At 33.1% G+C, this 23,399-nt stretch overlaps 1 protein-coding gene across 1 annotated transcript in view; it reads left to right on the top strand.

Annotated features, from left to right (window-relative positions):
* Nucleotides 1–1,697: 1,697 nt before the first annotated feature.
* Nucleotides 1,698–23,399, top strand: part of LOC127698600 (putative ATP-dependent RNA helicase DHX57) — a 39,670-nt gene continuing 17,968 nt past the window's right edge. The window contains exons 1-12 of the mRNA XM_052202131.1: nt 1,698–1,961; nt 5,067–5,204; nt 5,462–5,650; nt 6,886–7,894; nt 10,126–10,247; nt 12,747–12,942; nt 13,444–13,568; nt 14,721–14,854; nt 15,651–15,705; nt 16,076–16,257; nt 16,636–16,742; nt 17,175–17,281. Coding sequence (XP_052058091.1) covers nt 1,717–1,961; nt 5,067–5,204; nt 5,462–5,650; nt 6,886–7,894; nt 10,126–10,247; nt 12,747–12,942; nt 13,444–13,568; nt 14,721–14,854; nt 15,651–15,705; nt 16,076–16,257; nt 16,636–16,742; nt 17,175–17,281 — 2,609 coding nt within the window. The 5' untranslated portion in view covers nt 1,698–1,716. The remainder of the gene's footprint in view (nt 1,962–5,066; nt 5,205–5,461; nt 5,651–6,885; nt 7,895–10,125; nt 10,248–12,746; nt 12,943–13,443; nt 13,569–14,720; nt 14,855–15,650; nt 15,706–16,075; nt 16,258–16,635; nt 16,743–17,174; nt 17,282–23,399) is intronic.

Raw genomic sequence — 23,399 nt, 5'->3', positions numbered from 1 at the left:
TGTCTTGTGACTGTCTGAGTGACTCTAATCCCTGTATGCACGTTTCCATTTTATCATAAAATGCTCTGATGCTATGCAGAGTAAGTGACGGGTGCGTAAGTTCAAGTAGATTCTGCATGTATGCGTTTATAATTGTTTGTGTCTGTCCATAACCCTCCTTTATTAATATAATTGCGTGGTCATAGTTGGTGCTTAATAGAGATAAACCTGATATGCATTGTGTGGCTTCATGGTGTATCAGAGATTTAAGGTAGATGAACTTTTGCATATTTTTCAAAGAGGGATTGTAAAGAAATGGTTGTCTAAAACCACTCCTGGAATGTCTGCCATGTTTATATATCTCCCATAATGTTCAGTAGATCCAGTTTTAGTGATCTATGATTAAAGTTTGTTGTTGTTGGGTTTGCATTAGTATTAAAGGAGATATTTTCCACTGTCAATATATTATCGGTATGGTTTTAGTGAATTGCAGTACTTGTTGACGGAAAATTTGATGTATGTGCTATGGGAACATAAGAATTTTGATTCAATCATCATAGGCTGAAATGTGTTTTGTTTTGTTTCCAGAAACTATGTCCCTGTATCGGCAATGGCGACTTCCATATTCAAATTATTATAGTCTGCGTCAAGAATTTCTTGTTACATATCGTCAACTTCAATAAGGTCCAATATTTTGCTGTCAATCTCCTGAAGAGTGTCTCGCTTCTTCTCAAGGGTCTCCAATGCTGCATGTAATTCTTTGGTACTGATGTCATTTTGCGTGATTTTGTCTTCGGTCCTGTTAATTAGTCTGGATACTGAACTTATGTGTCCACCTCGTTTGGCTCTGTATTTCTCAATTAGTCACAGCACCAATATCGTGAAGGTTGTGGCTAGTACTTTGCTTTGAATTGATAAGGCTTGTGTTTCATACAAATTGTATGCATGTAATGACTAGATACGCACAAGGCAAAGTTATGTGTACAGAGACGTTACGTAAACAATAGGTAATGTTAGTTACATAGTAAATAAATAGCGGCAAATCCTTGACAATGTGTATGTAATGCATGTTGTTATTATTGTTTTTATGTTGTCTATATGATTTAATATTCAGTCAAAAGCTCTTTCGAGCGTGTGTTGTAGTTTTAAAAATGCTAAATCAAAATAAAATTTTCTTATCTTATCTTATGAAGAACGCATACCAGACGAATGGCATATATTTCCATCCAAAAACATCTATGATGTGATGGCCTTAGTACACTTTAACTGTAGTTTAAATTTTGCAAAATCCAGTATTCAAGTCACAAGCATTTGTTTCTGTCAATGGGGGTTTACTGTCCACACTTGTACGAAAAATCACGATTTTAGTGTGGATAGTAAAACCCCCCATTGGCATTGACAGAAACAAATGCCTGCGATTCAATTAATAATTTTTATAGACTTCGTCCTCTTTCACAGACAACACCTGCCTAATATTAACATTAAGTCGGGTTGGTAACTGAAGTAAACAAACCCATTGACCTCTTCACCTAGTCACTAAAGTTAAAGGGTTAACTTTTATTTCTACTTTCATTTTCCAATAGTTCTTTTGTAATAGAGACTCGTTAAGTGTAATCTTTTAATCTTTATCGCAGCAACGTTTTTTCAAGGAGAATTATGTTTTAAAAAAGTAGCTGACGTTTGACTTTGAGTTTGAAAATAGTGTAGGTCTCGTTCGTAGGGTTTTATTTCGTGCTCATGGATGAATTTTCATTTTCAAAGAGAAAAAAGGGAAAACCAAATCGAGGTGGAGGTCGATTTAATCGAGGACGAGGAAGAGGAAAGTCTAGTCGTGATGAACATCGCCACGAAAAACGTCAAAATGAACCCGACAGCAAAAGAAAAGACCACACGGCTGGTGGTAGAGGCCATTCGTCTGGTGGTAGAGGCCACACGGCTGGTGCAGGAGGAAACCGAAGTTATGGAAGTAGCAAAATTTCCGGGTAATTAATGTCTCTAGTTTGATATATTAAATCATTTCTTAATCCATAGTTAATTGAAAAGAAAATTAACAACATTCCAACATGCTTTCGAGACGTTTCGGCCACACAACCATTTTGGCAATGCTACCAGTTAGGCCATAGTGGTTTTTGCCACAGTTATTTCGGCCACACTTTTTTTCATATTGCTCTTTACATAAATTATATAGGATCTCCTGTAGTTGGTGATCGCTATACTGGTATACCAGTATTGTCCACAATACTGGTATAAAAATTTTGTACCAGTATTGTAACTTTTTTTTAAAAAACAGCAATACTGGTACATTACTGATATACCAGTATTGTAGTTGTATTGTTCACTATACTTTAAGGTGTATAATGAAAAATGAATTTTAAGCAGAATTAGATATATATTGAAGATCAAAGGGAGATTAAATGATCTCAAAAATAGAGGATAATTGTGAAATCAATTAACAACCAGTTAAAAATAATTACTATACTTGTACAAATAAACAAAAGATTATTGTAATTAACTCATCTTATTCAAACAATTGTTAATTATATAAATAATTGCTAATAATTTTATCATATTTCTATATTTTATTTAATTCAATTTAGATAAAACAAAATAAAAGCTTTATTATCTGAGTTATTAATTAATAAATTCAAGCAAATTATTACACTATGACACTGTAAATTCAGCATTTACATGTATGCCATCGTATATTTTTTACAGATATTTTAATACATGTAGACTAAGATTCTAAGCATTTGTTTGTCTTTATTTTCTTATCAGTCTTTCACAATAAACATGATAAAAGATATCAATATCCATTAAACATAAAAAGTTGCTTAATGATGAACCTGATTATAATTAAATTAACTAGTTTGTCTACATGAATGTTAAGGGTAGTTAAAGCAGTTGATTCAGAACCATTGGCAATACAATTTGAAGCAGATATATCTACTGGTACAAATACTCAAATACTAATACTAGACAAGCACTCCTACAGTAAGAGAGCCGTACAGGTGCTATCGAAACAAGCTTGTAATCTAGTAAGCGTAAGAGAAAGTCCACAGACTGAATACATAAATATCAATATAGGGATTGGGGGTTGCAGAAATGCCATCTGAAATTTAATTTATAGGTAAAACTTTTGTCTAAATACGGTCATCTAACTCCAAATTTTCAGGAGCACCCCGGCCCCTATTATCAAATTCTGGATCCAAGACTGGTGTGCATCTGCTCTGAAACAAGACAGGACACAAGACTTTCTTATGTCACATATGATTAAAACATTAATAACGTTTATTCACTTTAATTTCATTTTAATTGTTATATAACATGTATAGAGGGAGGAAATTATAATTGCTTTTAGCTGAGACTACTATTATAAGTTATATGGTTCGCTACTGACCCCCTACGGATCCATAGAGGGTTAGTAAAATCCATAGGGGGTGAGGCCGAAGGCCGAATCCCCTATGGATTTTATTCACCCTCTATGGTCTGTAGGGGGTCAGTAGTGAACCGTATAACGAATTTATCGCACGCGATACTTTTTCTGCAGCGTTTTGTAGAAAAATAAACAATGAAATACAAAAACATCAATAGATGACGTCACCATTAACAGTAGCCGTGACGTCATGAACCCACTATGAAATTTACTAACCCCCTACGGATCCATAGGGGGTCACCACGTGACGGCGTTAAACCAATCACAACGTAATAATTTACCCGCGGTGCGATAAAACGTGTTAAAGTAGTCTCAGCTTTTAGGAAGAGTAAAGAAAGCCCTTAAGGGCAGTATACAAATGTAATTACAAACAATTTATTACAATGATTATTTTTTTTGATGCTTGATGTTTGGTAATGACAAAATAAACTCAAAGGTTTTTTTTTATTCTCTGTTATAAAAAAGTATATTTATCAAGCACCAAAGTCAAAGTTATTTCGTTCCGATGGAACTTTCCAACTAGTTGTTTTATTCCGAGTGCAGTCGAAAAGTTCTGGAAAAAAGTAGCTAGTTGAAAAGTCCCGGAAGAATGTAGCTAGTTGAATAGTTAACCCTAACCCTAACAAAGAGGAACTTTGTGACTAGTTGATAAGTTCCATTTGACTTTTGTGGCTAGTATCTTTGCTCCCCTTTGAAAAGGTTCAAAGATAATATGTTGCGCTTTTACTTTGCATCAATTCTCCAAATGGAACTTTGTGACTGGTTGATAAGTTCCGTTGGAACTTTTGGGCTAGTTTGTTAGTTCCGGTTTTGACTTATTTGCCAAAGAGGAACTTTGTGACTAGTTGATAAGTTCCTCTTGACTTTTGTAATCAGTATCTTGGTTTCCCTTTGAAAGGTTCAAATATAATATGTTGCGCTTTTACTTTGCATCAATTCTCCAAATGGAACTTTCTGCCTGGTTGATAAGTTCCGTTGGAACTTTTGTGCTAGTTTGTTAGTTCCGGTTTTGACTAATTTGGCAAAAAGGAACTTTCTAACTAGTTGATATGTTCCGTTGGAACTTTTTAACTAGTCACTTTGTTCCGGTGGAACTTTTAAACCAGAGGAAGAACAAAGTAACTAGTTAATAAGTTCCTCTGGAACTTTTCGGCTAGTTAGTTCTTTCCACCCGGAACTTTCCAACATCAGAACAAAAGAGCATTTACATATGTGGTGTGGGTTAAACTAGTTTTGAGATCTCAACCCTCCCCAATAAAAGTGAGTACAGAAAAAGCATCTAATTCTATAATACCATTATAATAGATAGATGCCTTTTAAGCTATTACTTTAAAATTCCACCTCATCTTGCGGGTCCATCACACTTCCACTAGACACTAGAGGTGAATTATTTTTTAGTCCACAGGAAGACATATCACCCGACTTAGACACATTATTCTGAGTTGGAGTTTGCAAGTCTTTCTTACTTCTAAATGCTGCCTGCTGGGCGTAGCAGCAGCAATTGCTAATTGTGAAGTCTTTGGTTTGACTCAGCTGTGAATCTCCCTCATTAAGGTGAACACCATACAAAGAGTTGTTGTTTAAAGAAAATAACACATAAACATAACCCTCATTTTAGTTAAGCTTACTCATTCTCATTTTGTTGTTGTTGAAGAAATGAAGGTGTCAAGGAAGTCAAAGTTCAGATGCAGAGACTACACATGAGTACAGAAAATCAAGACATGGTCAGAGACATGCTGAAAAATCTACATGGAGATGATGAAAAAGAAGAAGAATTTGACGATGATAACAGGTTTATGATTTTTTCAAGTATTTTATTACATGTACTTAGCCTAAGAATTTAAAGGATTTTACTTATTTATCCATATTATTTGTGTGTGTAGATGATTAGTTTAGTTCTGATCACATGGAATTTTATATTTGATTTTATTTAATAGGTGATAGATATACTTTTGATGATTAATCATTCCATCTTTTTTTTTCTAATTAATATACATTTATTTGACATTTATTTAAAAAATAACACTTGAAAACATACTTTTTATACAGTGACAAAGACTATGAAGAGGTACCAGAGTATGATGAACTAGATGTAAGATATGAAGACCAGTATTGGCTGACAGATAACACATTATATGTGGAAGATACCATACCCTTGGCCAACATGGGAGGACAGACAGCAGCAGACTGTACACAGAAAGATAGTATCAGTCCTTATGCACTGAATAAGTTATTAAGGTTGTAGTTTTTAAAATTTAAATAGCTGAGACATTTATTTTACTTTCATAATGTTATATGTATATAAGTTAATCAGTCTGAGTAAAAACAGTATATAAGTTAATCAATCTGATTAAAATGCAGATCCTGTGTCTAAAATTTGCTTACAAGGATCTGAAAACACTCGGTTTTACTTTCTGTTCTAGTAATTATTACATCAGCGGCAGCCAATGAAATTCCAGCCTTCAAAATTTTGAAGGCGTGTTTTAATCATCCAAAACCAAACTAAAAGTATCCCAAAATTCTTTGTAACAGAAAGTAGACGGGAGCATTTTCAGATCCTTGTAAGCAAAGCTTAGATACAGGATTTGAATTTTAATCAGATTGATTAACTTATATACTGTTTCTAATCAGATTGATTAACTTATATACTGTTTCTAATCAGATTGATTAACTTATATACTGTTTTTGATCAGATTGATTAACTTATATAACTTGTTTGTTTGATTATTTTGTAATTCTTTGTTTGTTATATTTCAATGCATTTCATGGGGGCCTCAGGGAAGATTAGTTTTGTAGCTAAGTGTGTAACCCTCTTTAAATAAAGAATTATTATTATTATTATTATTACTGGTACACTTATACATTTATTCCTGTTATACACCTAAGGGACTTCCTGTTTGCCGATACTTTGAATTTTAAAAGATGTTGACCGAACTTAAATTTTTCATCACACTTTTCTCAAGTACTACTAAACAGAGTTACTTCATTTTTAGTCAGCAGCTGGGCAGTGATGAGATCAGTCAGACACTCATTACCTTATATAACAAGTAGGGCTATGTTTAACAATACAACACATGCATTCTTGTTTAGCTTCTATAAAAATCTAAATAGAACTGACCATTTTCAAGAAAATTTGGTGAACAAATGAATTTCTCCTAATGTTATTATGAAGAATTAGATAATACAGGTAAAAAAACTTTTATTTTGTACTGTTACAATATAGTTGCATTGAAGGACCTCAGTGGCTGAATTGGACAAAAAACTTTCGCACATATAATGCTAGAGTGATGCTTTTGAGGACTGGATATTCAAGTTAAGTTTCAAATTCCCCCTGAAATATGGTGAAAAACATTTACAACATAATGTTTTTTGTAATACATATCTGGTTTACCTTTATAAATTGTAACTTGGATGGAGAGTTGTCTCATTGGCACTCATACCACATCTTCCTATATCTATCTTCTATTATACAGGTATGGTTATGAAAGACAGAGTTGTATAGAAGCTTTACAAGTAAATGATGGTGACCTGGGTGTAGCCTACGAGTACTTGTTTTCTCAATGCTTTCTTGAAGAAGGAGGCGATGAAGAGCAAAATGACATAACCAACACTTTGACTGAAAATGGTATGACTTTTGATGAAGTTATCGAGCAAAGGAATGAAGAAATGACCGCTTTACAGTCAATATATGATGAAAATTTTACTGAGAAAATTCCCAACAAAATATGGACATTAAAGTTTCAATGTGAACTGTTAAGAGATTTAATTTTTAAACCTGAAAAATCTGAAAACTCTGATGTAACATCAAGGAAATCTGAGGAAATTTGTAAATTTCATTTGAAAGGTGCTTGTAGATTTGGTCATAGATGTAGATATGTTCATGATTTGGAAAACAAAAATGTACAGGAAGTTGATGACAGACACTTGAAACAGGATGTTGATACAAATTTTGAAATGGATCTTCGTTTCACAAAAGATAATCTTTACCCATTAGAAGCACCATTTATTGGATTCTCAGCTCTAGATCCGATGTTCCCTCCTTATATATCATTAAATATTACAGAACATATGTACAAGGAAGCAAAGACATATTCAGAATATCAGTTACCAATTGTCTTTGCCTTAGTAAGTCTGTTAGAGGATGAAGCTTTATTACAACAGCTTGTAGATAAAATGCCATTAGAATCTAGTCTTCCCCAATGTACTAGTCCATCCTGGAAGCAGAAGGAATCAGCTGGACCAAAACCACAAATAGAAAAGCAGTTACATGGAACCTCTAACGACCAGGAAAATGATACTGAAATAAGTGAAGAAGATGTAAATGCTATTATAAACATGATCGAATCAGATGTGAAAGAAGAGTCTGATTTCAAAGTTGAGAGGAAACGTACTACATCTAGAGAAACTGATGATTTGCATATAAGTCCTGGCGAAGTGCTAAAGCAAAACAAAATACTCAAGGAAGAATTTATTAGAAAAAAGGTAATTTACATGTTTACTTTATATGAGTATTGAAACAGTATATGTTTGGTCTTGTATACTCATTTTGTATTGAAGGATATATATAGTCTTATTAAAAAGTAAATAAAAACAAATAGATTTTAAAAAAGATTGATAAATCATTACCATATATAATCAACTTCATTGACTTCTAAACCTCCACATTGTACACAGAATGCTTTTGGATTTTTTTATGCCCCCACCGTAGCGGTGGGGGCATTAAGTTTTACCCTTGTCCGTCTGTACGTACGTCCCAAAATTGGTTTCCGTTCTCTAACTTGAGTTTGCCTCTACCAAATGTTATCAAACTTATACACAATGCTTATTACCACAAAACACAGATCAAGTTTGAATTTTGGTGGTGTCACTTTAACCGTTCTAGAGTTATGCCCCTTTATAAATGGAAAAATTGCAAAATTTTTATTTTCTTCTAAATATCAAGTAATTTTTAAAATTGGAGTTATCTTCCTTTGTCCATGATTATAGTTGAATCAACTACAATCAATGCTTTATACAATGCAATGTTAATTTTGACTTCCACTGATAAAACACAGATCAAGTTGAATTTGGGTAGTGTCACTTTAACCATTATTGAGTTATGCCCCTTTATAAATCGAAAGATTGCAAAATTTTTAGTTTTCATTCTGTAACTTAAGTTTGCCCCAACCAAACATTATGAAACCATTACACAATATTCATTACCACAAAACTAAGATCAAGTACAAATTTTTTGTTTCCGTTTTCTAACTTTAGTTTGCCTCAACCAAATGTTATGAAACTTATACACAATGCTTATTACTACATAATACAGTAGTAAATTTGGTGGTGACACTTTTACCATTCTTGAGTTATAAAAATTGAGAATGGAAATGGGGAATGTGTCAAAGAGACAACAACCCGACCATAGAGCAGACAAAAGCCAAAGGCCACCAATGGGTCTTCAATGCAGCGAGAAACTCCCGCACCCGGAGGCGTCCTTCAGCTGGCCCCTAAACAAATATGTATACTAGTTCAGTGATAATGGACGTCATACTAAACTCCAAATTATACACAAGAAACTAAAATTAAAAATGATACAAGACTAACAAAGGTCAGAGGCTCCTGACTTGGGACAGGCGCAAAAATGCGGCGGGGTTAAACATGTTTTTTGAGATCTCAACCCTCCCCCTATACCTCTAGCCAATGTAGAAAAAACAAATGGACAACAGTACGCACAGTAAAACTCAGTTTAAGAGAAGTCTGAGTCCGATGTCAGAATAGGAAACAAAAGAAAATAAACAAAATGACAATAATACATAAATAACAACAGACTACTAGCAGTTACTGACATGCCAGCTCCAGACCTCAATTAAACTGATTGAAAGATTATGTCTTCCATCATATGAATATGTCCATTTATAAACATAAAAATTGCTGAATTTTTCATTTCCGTTCTCTAACTTTAGTTTGTCTCAACCAAATGTTATAAAACTTATACACAACCGTTCTAGAGTTATGTTTACAAATAGAAAAATTGCTGAATTTTTAGTTTCTGTTCTCTTCTTTAGTTAGCCTCAACCAAATGTTATGAGACTTACACACAATGCTTATTACCACAAAACTCAGATCAAGTTCAAATTTGGGTAGCGTCACTTTTACCGTTCTTCAGTTATGTCCCTTTATAACTATATGATATGCAAGTGGGGGCATCATCTGTGTCCACATGTGGACACTATCCACATTCATTTATACATGACTCAACTGTCATGCTTCCATATGAGTATAATCGATTGATTGCTTGGTGTTTAATGCCACTTTCAGCACTATTGTACATGTGCTATTTCGTGGCGGTCAGTTTTTATTGGTGGAGGAAGCCTGAGTGAACCACAACCTTATGTAGGAAAACTGGTCAATTAAGATTGGAGTCGGATGCACTTGCCACGTGCAGGATTCGAACTTATAACCTCAGTTTGACAGGCCAGTGATACAGTAGTTCGACTACAAAATGTACTAAACCACTTGGTTACCAAGGCCCCCCCATATGAGTATGCCATTTTTTTCTCAATTTGTTACTTTAATATGGAAGCACAAAAGAAATACAAAGAAGAGGTAAAAATAATCAACTGGAATGGAATTTTTACTATTATTAAACTAATTTACTTGCTTATGAAGACAATGATATGTAATAACATGTGATTTAAATAAATAACACTTCTTTAAATTGAATATTTTAGACATTACCCAAATACAGGTCAATGTTATCTCAAAGAAAAAAGTTACCTGTATGGAACAAACAAGATGAGTTACTGTCTGCTATTGATGGACATCAAGTAACCGTAATAAGTGGTATGACGGGGTAAGTAACTTGCACGAACAAGGTCAGATCTTTTTAGCTAGAGATGATCATCAGGTGATAATTATTTATGAATACTATTATGACAGGATGAGATGTTTATTAGGTGGAACAGATCTGGGTTTGAGTTAAGTACCTTTAAATGTTGATAATGGACCTTTCGTTCATCACAATAATTTTCACAGAGAGACAGAGAAAAAATGTAAACCCTAGATAGTTAGCCTCAGCAAAAATTTTAGAACACGGAGAGCAGGGAAGTGTAATAGAGGTATGCAAGGTAATTTTTGTATGATTTTCTTGAAATCAAATAAGAAGACAATTAAACTGTTTTTTAATCCCTTCATTTTTCGTTTGACTCCTTTTCACAATTACCTATCTGGCTTTCATCATTTGAAAGTAATTGTCGTTTGTTGCTGTATATTATATTTGTTTTTCGTTTATTGTTTCGTACATAAATCCGGTTGTTAGTTTTCTAGTTTGAATTGTTTTACATTTGTCATTTCAAGGTCTTTTATAGCTTACTATAGTTTTGCTCATTGTTGAACACTGTACAGTGACCTAAAGTTGTCATTTGGTCTCTGGTGGATAGTTGTCTCATTGGCAATCATACCACATCTTCTTATTACACGACCGCAAAAAAATGATTGCGTCGTTTAATGCTATGGTGTCGTCTGCATCAGCGTCATCCGAAGACACATTTGGTTTCAGGACAATAACTTTAGTTTAAGTGAATGGATCTCTAAGAAATTTTACCAGAAGGTTCAATACTACAAAAGGTAGATTTGGATTGATTTTGGGGGTTATGGTACCAACAGTTTAGGAATGAGGGGCCAACATTAAACATTTTTGTAGTTTCCGGACAATAACTTAAGTGTTAGTGTATAGATCTCTCAGAACTTTTACCACAAGGTTCCATATCACAAAGGGAAGGCTGGGATTGAGTTTTGGGGGTAATTGCCCCTATGGTTCAGGAACTAGGGGCAAAAAAGGGGCCAAAAACAAGCATTTTTTAGTTTCCAGACAGTAACTTGTGTTTAAGTGTATGGAACTCTCAATTTCAAATGATTGCACAGTATTGTGCAATAGCAAGAAATCTTCAATTGCACAGTAATGCACAATTGCACAGTATTGTTCAATACCATGGTATTGGGCAATAGCAAGAAATCGTCAATTGCACAGTATTGTGCAATAGCAAGAATTCTTCAATTGCACAGTATTGCGCAATAGTAAGAAATCTTCAATTGCACAGTAATGCGCAATAGCAAGAAATCTTCAATTGCACTGTATTGGGCAATAGCAAGAAATCTTCAATTGAACAGTATTGCGCAATAGCAAGAAATCTTCAATTGCACAGTACTGCTGAATAGCAAGAAATCTCCAATTGCACAGTATTGCGCAATAGCAAGAAATCTTCAATTGCACAGTATTGCCAAATAGCATAGTATTGCGCAACAACAAAGTATTGTGCAATAGCAAGAAATCTTCAATTGCACAGTATTGCGCAATAGCAAGAAATCTTCAATTGCACAGTATTGCACAATAGCAAGAAATCTTAAATTGCACAGTATTGTGCAATAGCAAGAAATCTTCAATTGAAAGTAAATACAAATCTTTTAACCAATTTCAATGGGATTAATTTAAAGTCTTTAATTTTTGGGGGTTCTAACCTTGTATTACTTTTTTGGATATTGGGCCCCATTTTTAAATTGGTCTACATTGAGGTCAAAAGGGTCCAAAATTAAATTTTGTTTGATTTCATCAAAAACTGAATTATTGCGGCTATATGATATGCTGAATCTCATTGTGCACTTAGATTTTTTATTTTGGGCCCTGTTTTCAAATTATATAGATATAGGAAGATGTGGTATGAGTGCCAAAAGAGACAACTCTCCATCCAAGTAACAATTTATAAAAGTATAGTCCATATTAAGGTTTGAAGGGTCTAAAATCAAACTTTGTTTGATTTCAACTAAAATTAAATTTTTGGTGTTTTTTTATATGCTGAATCTAACCATGTTGATGATTTTGGATATCAGACCAATCTAGGTAAACTCAATGTCCCATTTCAAATTTTTAAGATCTTTGACCAAATTTATTTTGTGTCAGAAACCTATATTATGTCAAAAGCTTGAATATTGTGTCCAAACTTGCCCCAACTGTTTAGGGTTAGACCTCTGCGGTCATATCTGGCTGCGCTCAGCAAGCATTATTTTTATATTTATAATAAACAGAGAACCATACTTTCCCCTTGAGATTTTTAGCTTACAATTTAAAAATAACAATACATATTGTAGTAGAATGCATCTATCAAAAATGTAATTAATAATATTCATTTATTTGACATTCATCCTGACCCATTTCTTATATTGATCAAATCATCACATCACTTTTTATTTTACAGTATAGCAATGGATCATGCATTTGAAAGCTGTTGTTAATTTTTAAAAGATACTTTGATAAGTATTTAATTACTGTACTGACATTTTTTTCTTTTTTTTTCAGATGTGGTAAAACAACACAAGTACCACAGTTTATACTTGATTCCTTTCTGAATGGTAAAGGTTTACATTTATGTAATATGCTATGTACACAACCCAGAAGAATATCAGCTATGTCTGTGGCAGAGAGAGTGGCTGCAGAAAGGGCTGAGAAACTTGGCCGAAGTGTGGGATATCAAATCAGATTAGAGAAAGTACAGGTAATGCTACGAAGCAGAGATTTCATTATTCAATAATTGACATTTCAAAACTGCACCTGCTATTTGTCTTTTCCTTTATATACCCACTAGAATGGTAGCTGAAAAATAATTTCATATTTTTTATTAAATTATGGTTGTAGACATTATGTATCAAGAATCTAGATAGAAATAGAAAAAGAGATAAGCTGTAATATATCATTTATTTTCATTACTGTGCTTATGCTAAAGGCTTTTCCCTTTCACAATACCAATTGCTTAAATATTTTAGCAAATTGCAGTTTGAATTGATCTCTACAAACTGATCAACTGGTAAAACAGTTTAGCACATAGCTAGTTGTTAGTATGAAGCCTTTAGGATAAGCAAAGTAAGAGAATGAGCCCTATAAATATTTTGTTTTGGTACATTGCTAGGGAAGACCTGTACCTACAATATATATTTTTGAACCCTATGTGTTATAGTCAGCTGGATAACTTGATAACAGTTTGTACATTTTATTTCAGTCTGGAATGACCAGATTATTATTTTGTACCACTGGTATTGTACTAAGGAGATTAGAAGGAGATCCTAAGTTAGAGGGAGTGACACATATTATCATTGATGAAGTCCATGAACGATCACAGGAAAGGTTATTGTTTTTCTATTCATCTCTTTTTTTATTGCATTAGAATTGAATAATACTGTTCATTTAATTTTTTTAGTTTAAATTTTTTTTCTATAGAATGTATGAGCTTATCACATGTGCATTATTAGAGACTGTATAGTGACTTTTTTCATATTACTGACTTTTGACACTGGAGTATATACTTTTTCGACATGGTTACCTAATTCTGTGGTAGGACATACTGGTACTCGGTCAGGTAATAGCAACTATTAGAAGTAAAATCAAGCTTACAATTGGTGCAATTTGGGGAAAAGATTAACTGTTTTCTGATGATTTTGTATATAAAAAAGAAAACAAGATTTTTTTTTCTCCCAAATTTCACCGATTATAAGCTTGATTTTTCTTCTTTTAGTTGCTCCTACTTGACCTAGTACCAGAATGTCCTACCACAGATCAGGTTACCTGTCCAAAAAATTATATACTCCAGAGTCAAAGTTGGCAATATGAAAATAGTCTATTGAATATTCATCTTCTTTCCCTTTGATTTTTTTTAATGTTCTTCACACATGAAACAGACAAACTTGTTAACAAGTTATATAGTGGGTAATTGCCTCATTGACAATTAACAATACTTCCTTTATTTAATCTTTCCTTGAAATTGTATCAATTACTTGGTAATTCAAAAGTGAAATATCTTTTACGTCAGACTTTTACAACTTCTATAATAGTGGCAGTATTAGAATTGAAGGTTTTTATGTAAGAAATAAGACAACAGTGTAAGTATAGACAACTACAACCTATATCATTTTAAAGCGAATTGAAGCACATTTCCTATTTAACTGTCATTTCAGCACTCCATCCTTCATGAAGTAATTGTTCGGTCTGCTTAGTTTTTACCAAGGCAAATGCCATGCTTTTCAATGTTTTAGAACACAAGAAAGGAGTCTATAAAGTGCAATCATGGATCTACTCCTTATCCATCCCATCTTCCTGTCTATCAGAGCCTAATAATTTATATTATTAACTTATTTTGATGAATATGGTATGAAATATCTACCACTGGAGGCTCAAGCAATAGTTATCTTCATAAAATTGTGTAGCAATCTTAAAATCTCTTTATACATATTAACTCATTTGACTTGATTTATTTTTAGATAAATATATACTCTTTTACAGTGATTTTCTAATTATGTACTTGAGAGATGTTTTATATACTCGTCCTGACTTGAAGATAATCCTGATGAGTGCCACATTAAATGCGGACCTATTTTCAGCCTATTTCAATGGTTGTCCTGTCATAGATATACCAGGTAACAAGCCTTTATAAAAATCAGATAATTACCATACAGGTGATATTGTATATGTATCTGAATCCTGTCTTATCAGTGATGACATATATATTACTTGCCAGTTTTGTTGTCACTATCTCATATTAAATGTTAGATTCTTTTATTAGATGACTACAAATTGAAAAAAAGTTGATGACTATTTCCAGCAGTGGTGTTGTCTGTATTCCTTCAACTTATGTTATTTTTTTTTATTAATTTTCATACATTTTTATGTTTCTGTTGAAGTGTATTAATGTTTTACTTCTGAATCTTTGATTGCAATGGGAAAAATAAGATTAGGGCATTCTAAAACATGATAGGTGATACCAGCAAATCTGTATGCAGTTGTTCTCACTACTAGAGATGATGCAAGACTTCTTATTCATTCGTCTAAAAAATATATAGAATAAAGATAAAAAGACAACTAACAATCTGTAAAACATTACATAAAAAATATTGAACAACTAAAACTGAGAAATATAAGACTGATTTAAATTGCAGGTATAAATGTTAGAGAATGATATCTATATTTGTACTGACAACTAATAGCGAAGGAAAATTTGAATAGCTTCTTTTTTCTGCCTGTTTCTTAAGTTCATATAGCGGTAGATGATTTTTAATTTCCAGTTTTGTACTCCCAAAAATCCAGAACGAAACAAAAACTGACAATGTATTTGTGATGTTTGATTAGAAATTTATGAATCAAAATTTGCATTTAAGTCTTGATTCTTGTAGAAATTGTATTTAGCAATTCTACAAAACTTTATTTACACTTCAGGTAGAACATTCCCTGTTGATCAGTATTTTTTAGAGGACGTCTTGGATATGACGAGGTAAGTTCATTTAACTATTTATTTTAATATATTTCTAGATGAGGACCAGATAATGAGGCTACATGTACATTGGTACATTGGAAAATTTATGCTTGCATTTATTAAACCAAATCTTCAAAATTGTAATGAAATGCAGAAATTACTGTAAAGATATATATATAATGCTTTGTGGTAAAAATGTGCATAATTGGTAGAAAAGTGTGAGAATTATATTTAACAATGTAATCAGAACCCAGTTAAAATTTAAGTACATGTAAAATAAATCTATCTCTGAATTTGCTGTTGTAAATGATCACTGATATGAACTTAAATTTACCTAGGGTAAATGTAATTGGGATCTGTTTTAGCTGTATTTATCACTTTGTTGTAGATTTGTAATGGAAGAAAAGTCGCCATATGCTAGACCTTTACAGAAATCTAATGCTGTGTTTAAATATGGTGCAGACTACGATGATGAGTTTGAATTTATAAATAATGATCCATCTAAGCCAGCTGCTGACCATGTCAAAGATGAAAATCTCAGTGTTAAACAACTTAAAATGAGATTTCCAGGTCAGTTTAATAAAAGCTTTATTGTGTTATCAGGAAATGCATATGAATTCTCTGTTCTTGTGAATCAAAAGCTAAAGAAAAATTTTTAGTTACATGTTTGGCTGTAAAAATCATAAAGAATATGAGCATCACTAACTCAATCAAGTTAACGATTTCTCATTTTTTGTCACAAGCTCCCTCTTAAAGAAGAGGTACATTTCAAAATAAAACTGTAAGGATAGTTTATAATGTGAACACACATAGAAAGTTGTTAATGTTAAAGTAAAATCCTTGTAGAGAGAAAGTAGAAATATTACATGTAGAGAAAAGGCAATATTCATAAATATTCAATGACTACAAATAATTAAATGTTCGATTACTAGAATGACTTGCTTTTAGATTACAGTAAAACAGTCCTTAAGACTTTGTCTATGATGGATATGAGTAAGATCAACTTTGACCTTGTCGTGTCCTTGCTAGAATTTATCGTAGATGGGGATCATGAGGTAAATGCTTCAACTATATACAAATATACCTATAATTTTGTTGTTGTTATATCGTAAAAATATTTTTTAAGTGAGACACATAAGTAAACAAATATGGCTTTAAAAAACCATGTTGGCTAATGGATAATGCGAACTATTTTCATGTTTGTGAATCCACAATTGTCAGTATTATCAGAAATTGGCAAGTTCTACTCTATTATCACAGACAGCATAAATCCAAATTGGTAGAAGATTCATTGGAGGATAACATGATAGACGTCTTTTGCTGATCTAGAATTGTATTACTACATGGCTGATTTTCAATGAAACATGAGATTATAGATACATATATATGCATATACATGTATATATATTACCCTTTAAATTTTTATTATTTTCTTTGATTCTACTTCTTAAAAAAACCATTAAAACTAGTTATTGATATACATTTAGTTTCCCAATGGATCAGTGTTAGTATTTCTACAAGGATTCTCAGACATTCAAACAGTACTAGATCTTCTACAGACAAGTCCTGTGTTTGGTCATAGGAATCAAAGAAAGTAAGTCGTTTTTATAAAGAAGGAAGTAAGGCAACAAAAAAAATAAAAGAGTTGTTCTGCAGATATTTCAGATGAAAATATTGGGGAAAAAAACAATGTTTCTTCTGACGGGGAAAGTACAGTTTGAGTCAAACAGGCAAAAAAAATCAGTTGTATTTTTTTTTTTTTTATTTGCAGAAATGAATGTTGAACTAATGTACTAAGATAAAACAATGGAATATATGTTCAGAGTATTTCCTCATAAAGGTTTATACAGCCAAACAGCCATGAAATGACATTGAATTAGTAAAATGGCAAAATTACACTTTATCATCTTCTATTTGTATCAAAATAGTGTGTTTTCATTCTGAAATTGATTGAAAAATTCAAAATTGACTTGATATGTTTGTTAAAATGTCAAAAGGTCTAACAGCATATAGACCATTTTTCCAGCATACTTGTATGTTGTTACGGCCAGAAATCACCTTTAAATTGTAGCCAACAAAAGACACAAATCAATAATAAAATTTAACAAGATTTATTATACACAAGTTTACAAGAAGTATTACACAAATAGAAAATGTCAACTTAACTGTCAAAATATATGTCCGATCTTTTGTCTTTTCTTTATCTGGAATTCTTCGCAGGAATCCAAACAGAATATTAAGTCCAATTGGTCACAATCTAGTATGATGTAGTTAACGTGAATAAAAATGTCAATGTAAAATAACTCCAGAGAACTTCTGAGAATATTAATGTCTGATCTGTAATTTCGGTATCTGTATATATATAGTTGTCATGGAAACTTCTAGAACACTGTAGAAAGGAAACTCCTAGAAAACTGTAGAACAGAAACTTCTAGAACAATGTAAGAAGTTTAAATTACGCATCTTTTATTATGATCATTCTGGAATCGTTATGTAAGTCAAATAGAAAGTTCTAATCATTCCATCAGTCTCTCTGATTGTTCCAGTGACTTGTAAACTGTACAGTTACAATATTATTTTGTAAACAACTATAAGGCCACACAAAACAAATTAGGCCAACTAAATAAACATGATAGTTTCAATATCATAACACCTCCCTCCTTAAAAGAAGTTTGAGTGTAACGAGAACTTTTCATGAAAAATATATACAAAAATGTATAGTATACATGTATGTATACAGTGTTTTAATAAGATCTAGATAAAGCATCTGCTATTACATTATCTTTACCTTTAATGTGTTTCACAATAACATCATATTCCTGTAACAATAAACTCCACCTAGTCAACCTCTGGTTCTTGTTTCTCATTTTATGTATGAAGGTGAGAGGATTATGATCACCAGTATAAACAAGAATAGAATGCATAATGGGATTTAAATATACATCAAAATGTTGAAGTGCAGACAATAGTGCAAAACACTCTTTTTCAATAGTTGAATAATTTTTCTGATGTTTATCTAATTTCTCAGAAAAATATGATATACCGTAGGTTTTTCAACATTATCATCAGTTTCTTGATATAAGACGGCTCCAACTCCTACATCACTTGCATCAACGGCAAGTTTAAATTGTTTTTCAAAGTCTGGAGTGATCAGAACTGGACTTTTAATTAAAAGTGATTTGCTATTTTCAAAAGCCTTTTGACAATTATCACTCCAGATAAATTTAGAATCTTTCCGTAAAGGATGAGTCAATGGTTGAACAACAGTAGCAAAATTTGAACAAAATTTTCTGTAAAATACAATCATGCCTAAATATCTCATAAGTTGTTTTTTATTTGTAGGAGGGGGAAATTTGGTAATTGCATCCACTTAAGCCATAATAGGTTTCACTTGACCTTGGCCAGCTGTATGCCCTAATTAATCAACAGTGGCCTGACAAAATTCACTTTTACCAAGATTTACAGTCAAATTTGATTGTGACAATCTATCAAAAGTATTACCTGTACATAAATGTGTTAAATGCTCTTCCCAGCTATCACTACATACAATAAGATCATCAATATAAGCATAACAACAGTCTACACTTTTATAACATTATTGATCATTCTTTGAAATGTAGCTGGAGCACTTTTCATACCAAACAACATGACAGCATATTGAAATAAGCCGTCTGGTGTGACAAAAGCTGATATTTCACGAGCTCTCTGTGTCAATGGTACCTGCATGTAACCTTTCAATAAATCAAATTTGCTCACAAATTTTGCTTGTTCAATGTTATCAATACAGTCGTCTATCCTTGGAATCGGATAGGAATCAGATTTTGAAACTGAATTTACTTTTCTGAAACCAGTTACGAAAAGAAAGGTTTTATCTGGTTTGGGTACAAGGAGGCAAGGAGAGCTCCATTCACTGTTACTCGGCTCAATAATATCATTGTCAAGCATATATTTAATTTCTTGTCTCATAAATTCAAGTTTAAGTGGGTTGAACCGGTAAGAATGTTGCTTAATTGGAGAAGCATCGCCTGCATCAACATCATGACAAACAGCAGTGGTTTTGTTTGGCACATCTGGAAAAAGTTTATTAAAAGAAAATACCAAAGTTTTCAATTTTTCTCTATGATCAAAAGTCAGATGTGCAAGTTTTGAGTCTAAATTTGACAAAATTTCTGAATTTTTTAATCTAACAGTTTGTTCCATAGTTTTAGAATCAAAAGGTGGTTCAATTATGTCTGGTTTGTCATTATTGTTCTCCAATTTAACCATGGCTAACTGGTTTTTTCTCACCTTCATTAATACACTCAAAATATGGTTTTAACATATTAATGTGACACACTCTATTTTGTTTATGCCGACCTGGTGTGTTTACAGTATAATTCAAATCATTAATTTTACTCTCTATGGTATAAGGACCACAATATTTAGCCTGCAAAGGATGTTCAGGGACTGGCAAAAATACAAGTACCTTATCACCAGGCTCAAAAACTTTGTCCCTGGCATCTTTATCAAACCATATTTTCATCTTATTCTGAACAGTTTTTAAGTTTTTCTGAACAATTTGACAAGCAGTATACATTTTTTCTTTAAATCTAGATACATAGTCTAGAAGATTCAAGTCAGTGTGTTCAGTAAGCTATTTTTCCTTAACCAATTTTAAAGGTCCCCTTACAGTATGACCAAATACTAACTCAAAGGGACTAAAACCAAGGGATTCTTGAACAGCCTCGCGGACCACAAAAAGTAAAAAGTGAACACCATCATCCCAGTCTCTGTCAAATTGAAGACAAAAAGTTCTAATCATGTTCTTCAATGTTTGATGAAAACGTTCTAAGGCACCTTAAGATTCTGGATGATAAGCACTTGACCTATACTGAGCAATCCCTAACTGGTAAACGACCTGCTGAAATAAACCTGACATGAAATTTGAACCCTGCTTGGACTGTATAGACTTAGGAAGTCCTTCTAACGTGAAAAATTTGATAAGAGCTTTGACAATTGTTGGCGTCTTGACATACCTTAACGGAATAGCCTCAGGAAAGCGAGTGGACGTACACATGATCTTTAATAAATACGCATCTTCAGTCTTGGTCTTTGGTAAAGGTCCATCGCAGTCAATTAGTACTCTGCTGAAAGGTTCTTCAAAGGCTGGAATTGACAGAAGTGGTGCTGGTGGTATTTTCTGGTTAGGCTTACCAACAACTTGGTCTTTGGTAAAGGTCCAATGCAGTCAATTAGTACTCTGCTGAAAGGTTCTTCAAAGGCTGGAATTGGCAGAAGTGGTGCTGGTGGTATTTTCTGGTTAGGATTACCAACAACCTGGCATATATGGCATGATTTGCAGTATTCTGTGACATCATTTCTAAGTCCAGGACAGTAGAAATGCTGCAAGATCTTAAGGCAAGTCTTCCTTATACCTAAATGTCCAGCCAAGGCGGTGTCATGGGCAAGACCAATTATTTCTTGCCTATAGACTTTAGGTACCACCACTTGGTATACCACCCTCCATTCCTCCTCTGGGGAAGAATATGGGGCCTCCACTTCCTCATTAAAATGCCGTCTTGATGGTTATAGCATTCGGCCACTTAGTCAGCTTCCTCCTGTGGTTGAGCTCTCTTGCAGAGCTGAAGAACCTCGGGGTCTTTTTTTTGTTTTTCAACAAATTTCCTTCGGTCTAATGAATGGCTGTTCACGTCTGGCCATGGCATAATTACATTCTTGTTAGTATTAGGTGGTCTTACTATGGCCTTCTCTGAGCTATCTGGACCTTCAATGTTGGCAAGGAAAGTGTCAGAAAGGTCCATGTAATCAAACTGGTCTTCTTGCAAATCCTCATTTTGTTGTTTTCTAGCCATCGCCCTAATAACAACATAAGCTTGATACAGTTCGGCATCATCTTCAGGTGATTTAACATCCACCACCGGTTCACTGGTAACAACTGGTTCATCAACCACTTTGTTCCTATCTAGATCATTTCCTAGCAATAATGAAACACCCTCAACAGATAGATTAGGACGAACACCCACAACAACTGGTCCAGTAATCAAATCTGACTTCAGGTAAATAAGATAGAGGGGAACATCTATACAACCTAACTCCACACCTTGTAACAAAACAGAGGCACCAACAGAAGTCTCCTCAGACAAAGGCAACACACCTTCTAACATAAAGTCTGAGAAGCGCCAGTGTCCCGTAAAATCTTAATAGGCCGAGGAGTAGTATTATCAACAATGGAAACAAACCCATCAGACACAAAGTTTATAATCCTCCATGTAATCACAAAAACTTGACTTAAAAGCCTGTCTCTCAGGACATTCCAACTTATTGGTAACAAGGGGTGATGTACAAGCACTGATCTTGGGCTTATTATCTCTTTCATTCTTCTTCTCGAGTCTAAAACAATCAGCCATCTGGTGACCATTTTTCTTACAATAAGCACAAGTTAGTGACTTCTTCTCAAAAGTATCAAATTTAGAACTAGACATATTATAACTAGACTGACTCTTATTCTGTTCAACAGGCTTACTTTCAGTACGCTCAGTACTTTGATTTTTGTAATTTCCGCTCGAAGTATTAAAATTTTGACCTTTGAAACTTCTTTTATGTGAGAGGGTATAATTATTGGAAATAACAGCTACATCTTGCAATGTCTCAATAGTTTTGTCGTCTAAATGTGTTTTTAAGTCTAAATGAACACACTACTTGAACTCTTCTAATAACATTAATTGTCTTATTTTATCAAAATTGTTATCTATTTTCTTTGACGTAAGCCATTAATGAAATAGATCTTCTTTTTCCATAGTAAATTCAACATAGGTTTGTGAATCAAACTTTTTATATGACCTAAATTTCTGTCTATATGCTTCTGGCACAAGCTCATAAGCTTTCAAAACTTCCTGTTTTACCGTGTCATAATCAGAACTTTTTTCTGATGAAAGTGCTGAGTAAATTTCAGGGGCCTTGCCCTCAAAAACACTTTGCAGCATTGTAGTCCAATAAGGCTTTGGCCAATTCAAATTTTAGTAATTTTCTCAAACTGTGGGAAAAAAATCTATCAACTGTTTTTTTCACAAAATTTGGGAACCAAACGTATATTTTTTGCTGAATCAAAATAAAAATGTTCTGATTTTGACTCTACTTTAGTGTTGCTTTCTACTTTAACCATTTCAATTTTTATTTTCTCCATCTCTAACCTTTCCCTCATTTTAAGCTCTGCCTGTTTTAATTTAAAGTCATCTTCTTTTTCTTTCATCTTCTCCATCTCTAACCTTTCCTTCATTTCAAGTTCTGCCTGCCTTTCTTCTTTTTCTTTTTCCAATTGTTTTAATTTTAGTTCATGTTCTAATTCAAGCTGTTTTAATTTGAAAGCATCAACATTTTCGACCTTGGGTTCAAGAGCCTCGTCACCAAAAATTTCTGAGTCAACTAAATTGTCTATTACCAAATTTTCTATAATTTGTTTTCGCATAGATACTCTAAAATCTATTTGTAGATGTTTAGCAAGCAACACTAAATCTTCTTTCTTTAGTTTATCAAACCCTTTTAGGTCTGGCATTTTCAAAAATTTACCAGCATTAAATGTCATATTGTTGACTTTTGTTGGCTAATAATTCTAATTCAATATAAATACTGAAAAATTTTTAATCTGATATTCACGTTCTCCCGGACAAGCCCCCAATTTCTGTTACGGCCAGAAATCACCTCTAAATTGTAGC

The sequence above is a fragment of the Mytilus californianus genome, unplaced genomic scaffold, assembly GCF_021869535.1.
Source record: "Mytilus californianus isolate M0D057914Y unplaced genomic scaffold, xbMytCali1.0.p SCAF_4, whole genome shotgun sequence".
NCBI lineage: Eukaryota > Metazoa > Mollusca > Bivalvia > Mytilida > Mytilidae > Mytilus > Mytilus californianus.
Note: the sequence above shows the minus strand (reverse complement) of the source record. Positions and strands in the feature narration are given on the sequence as shown.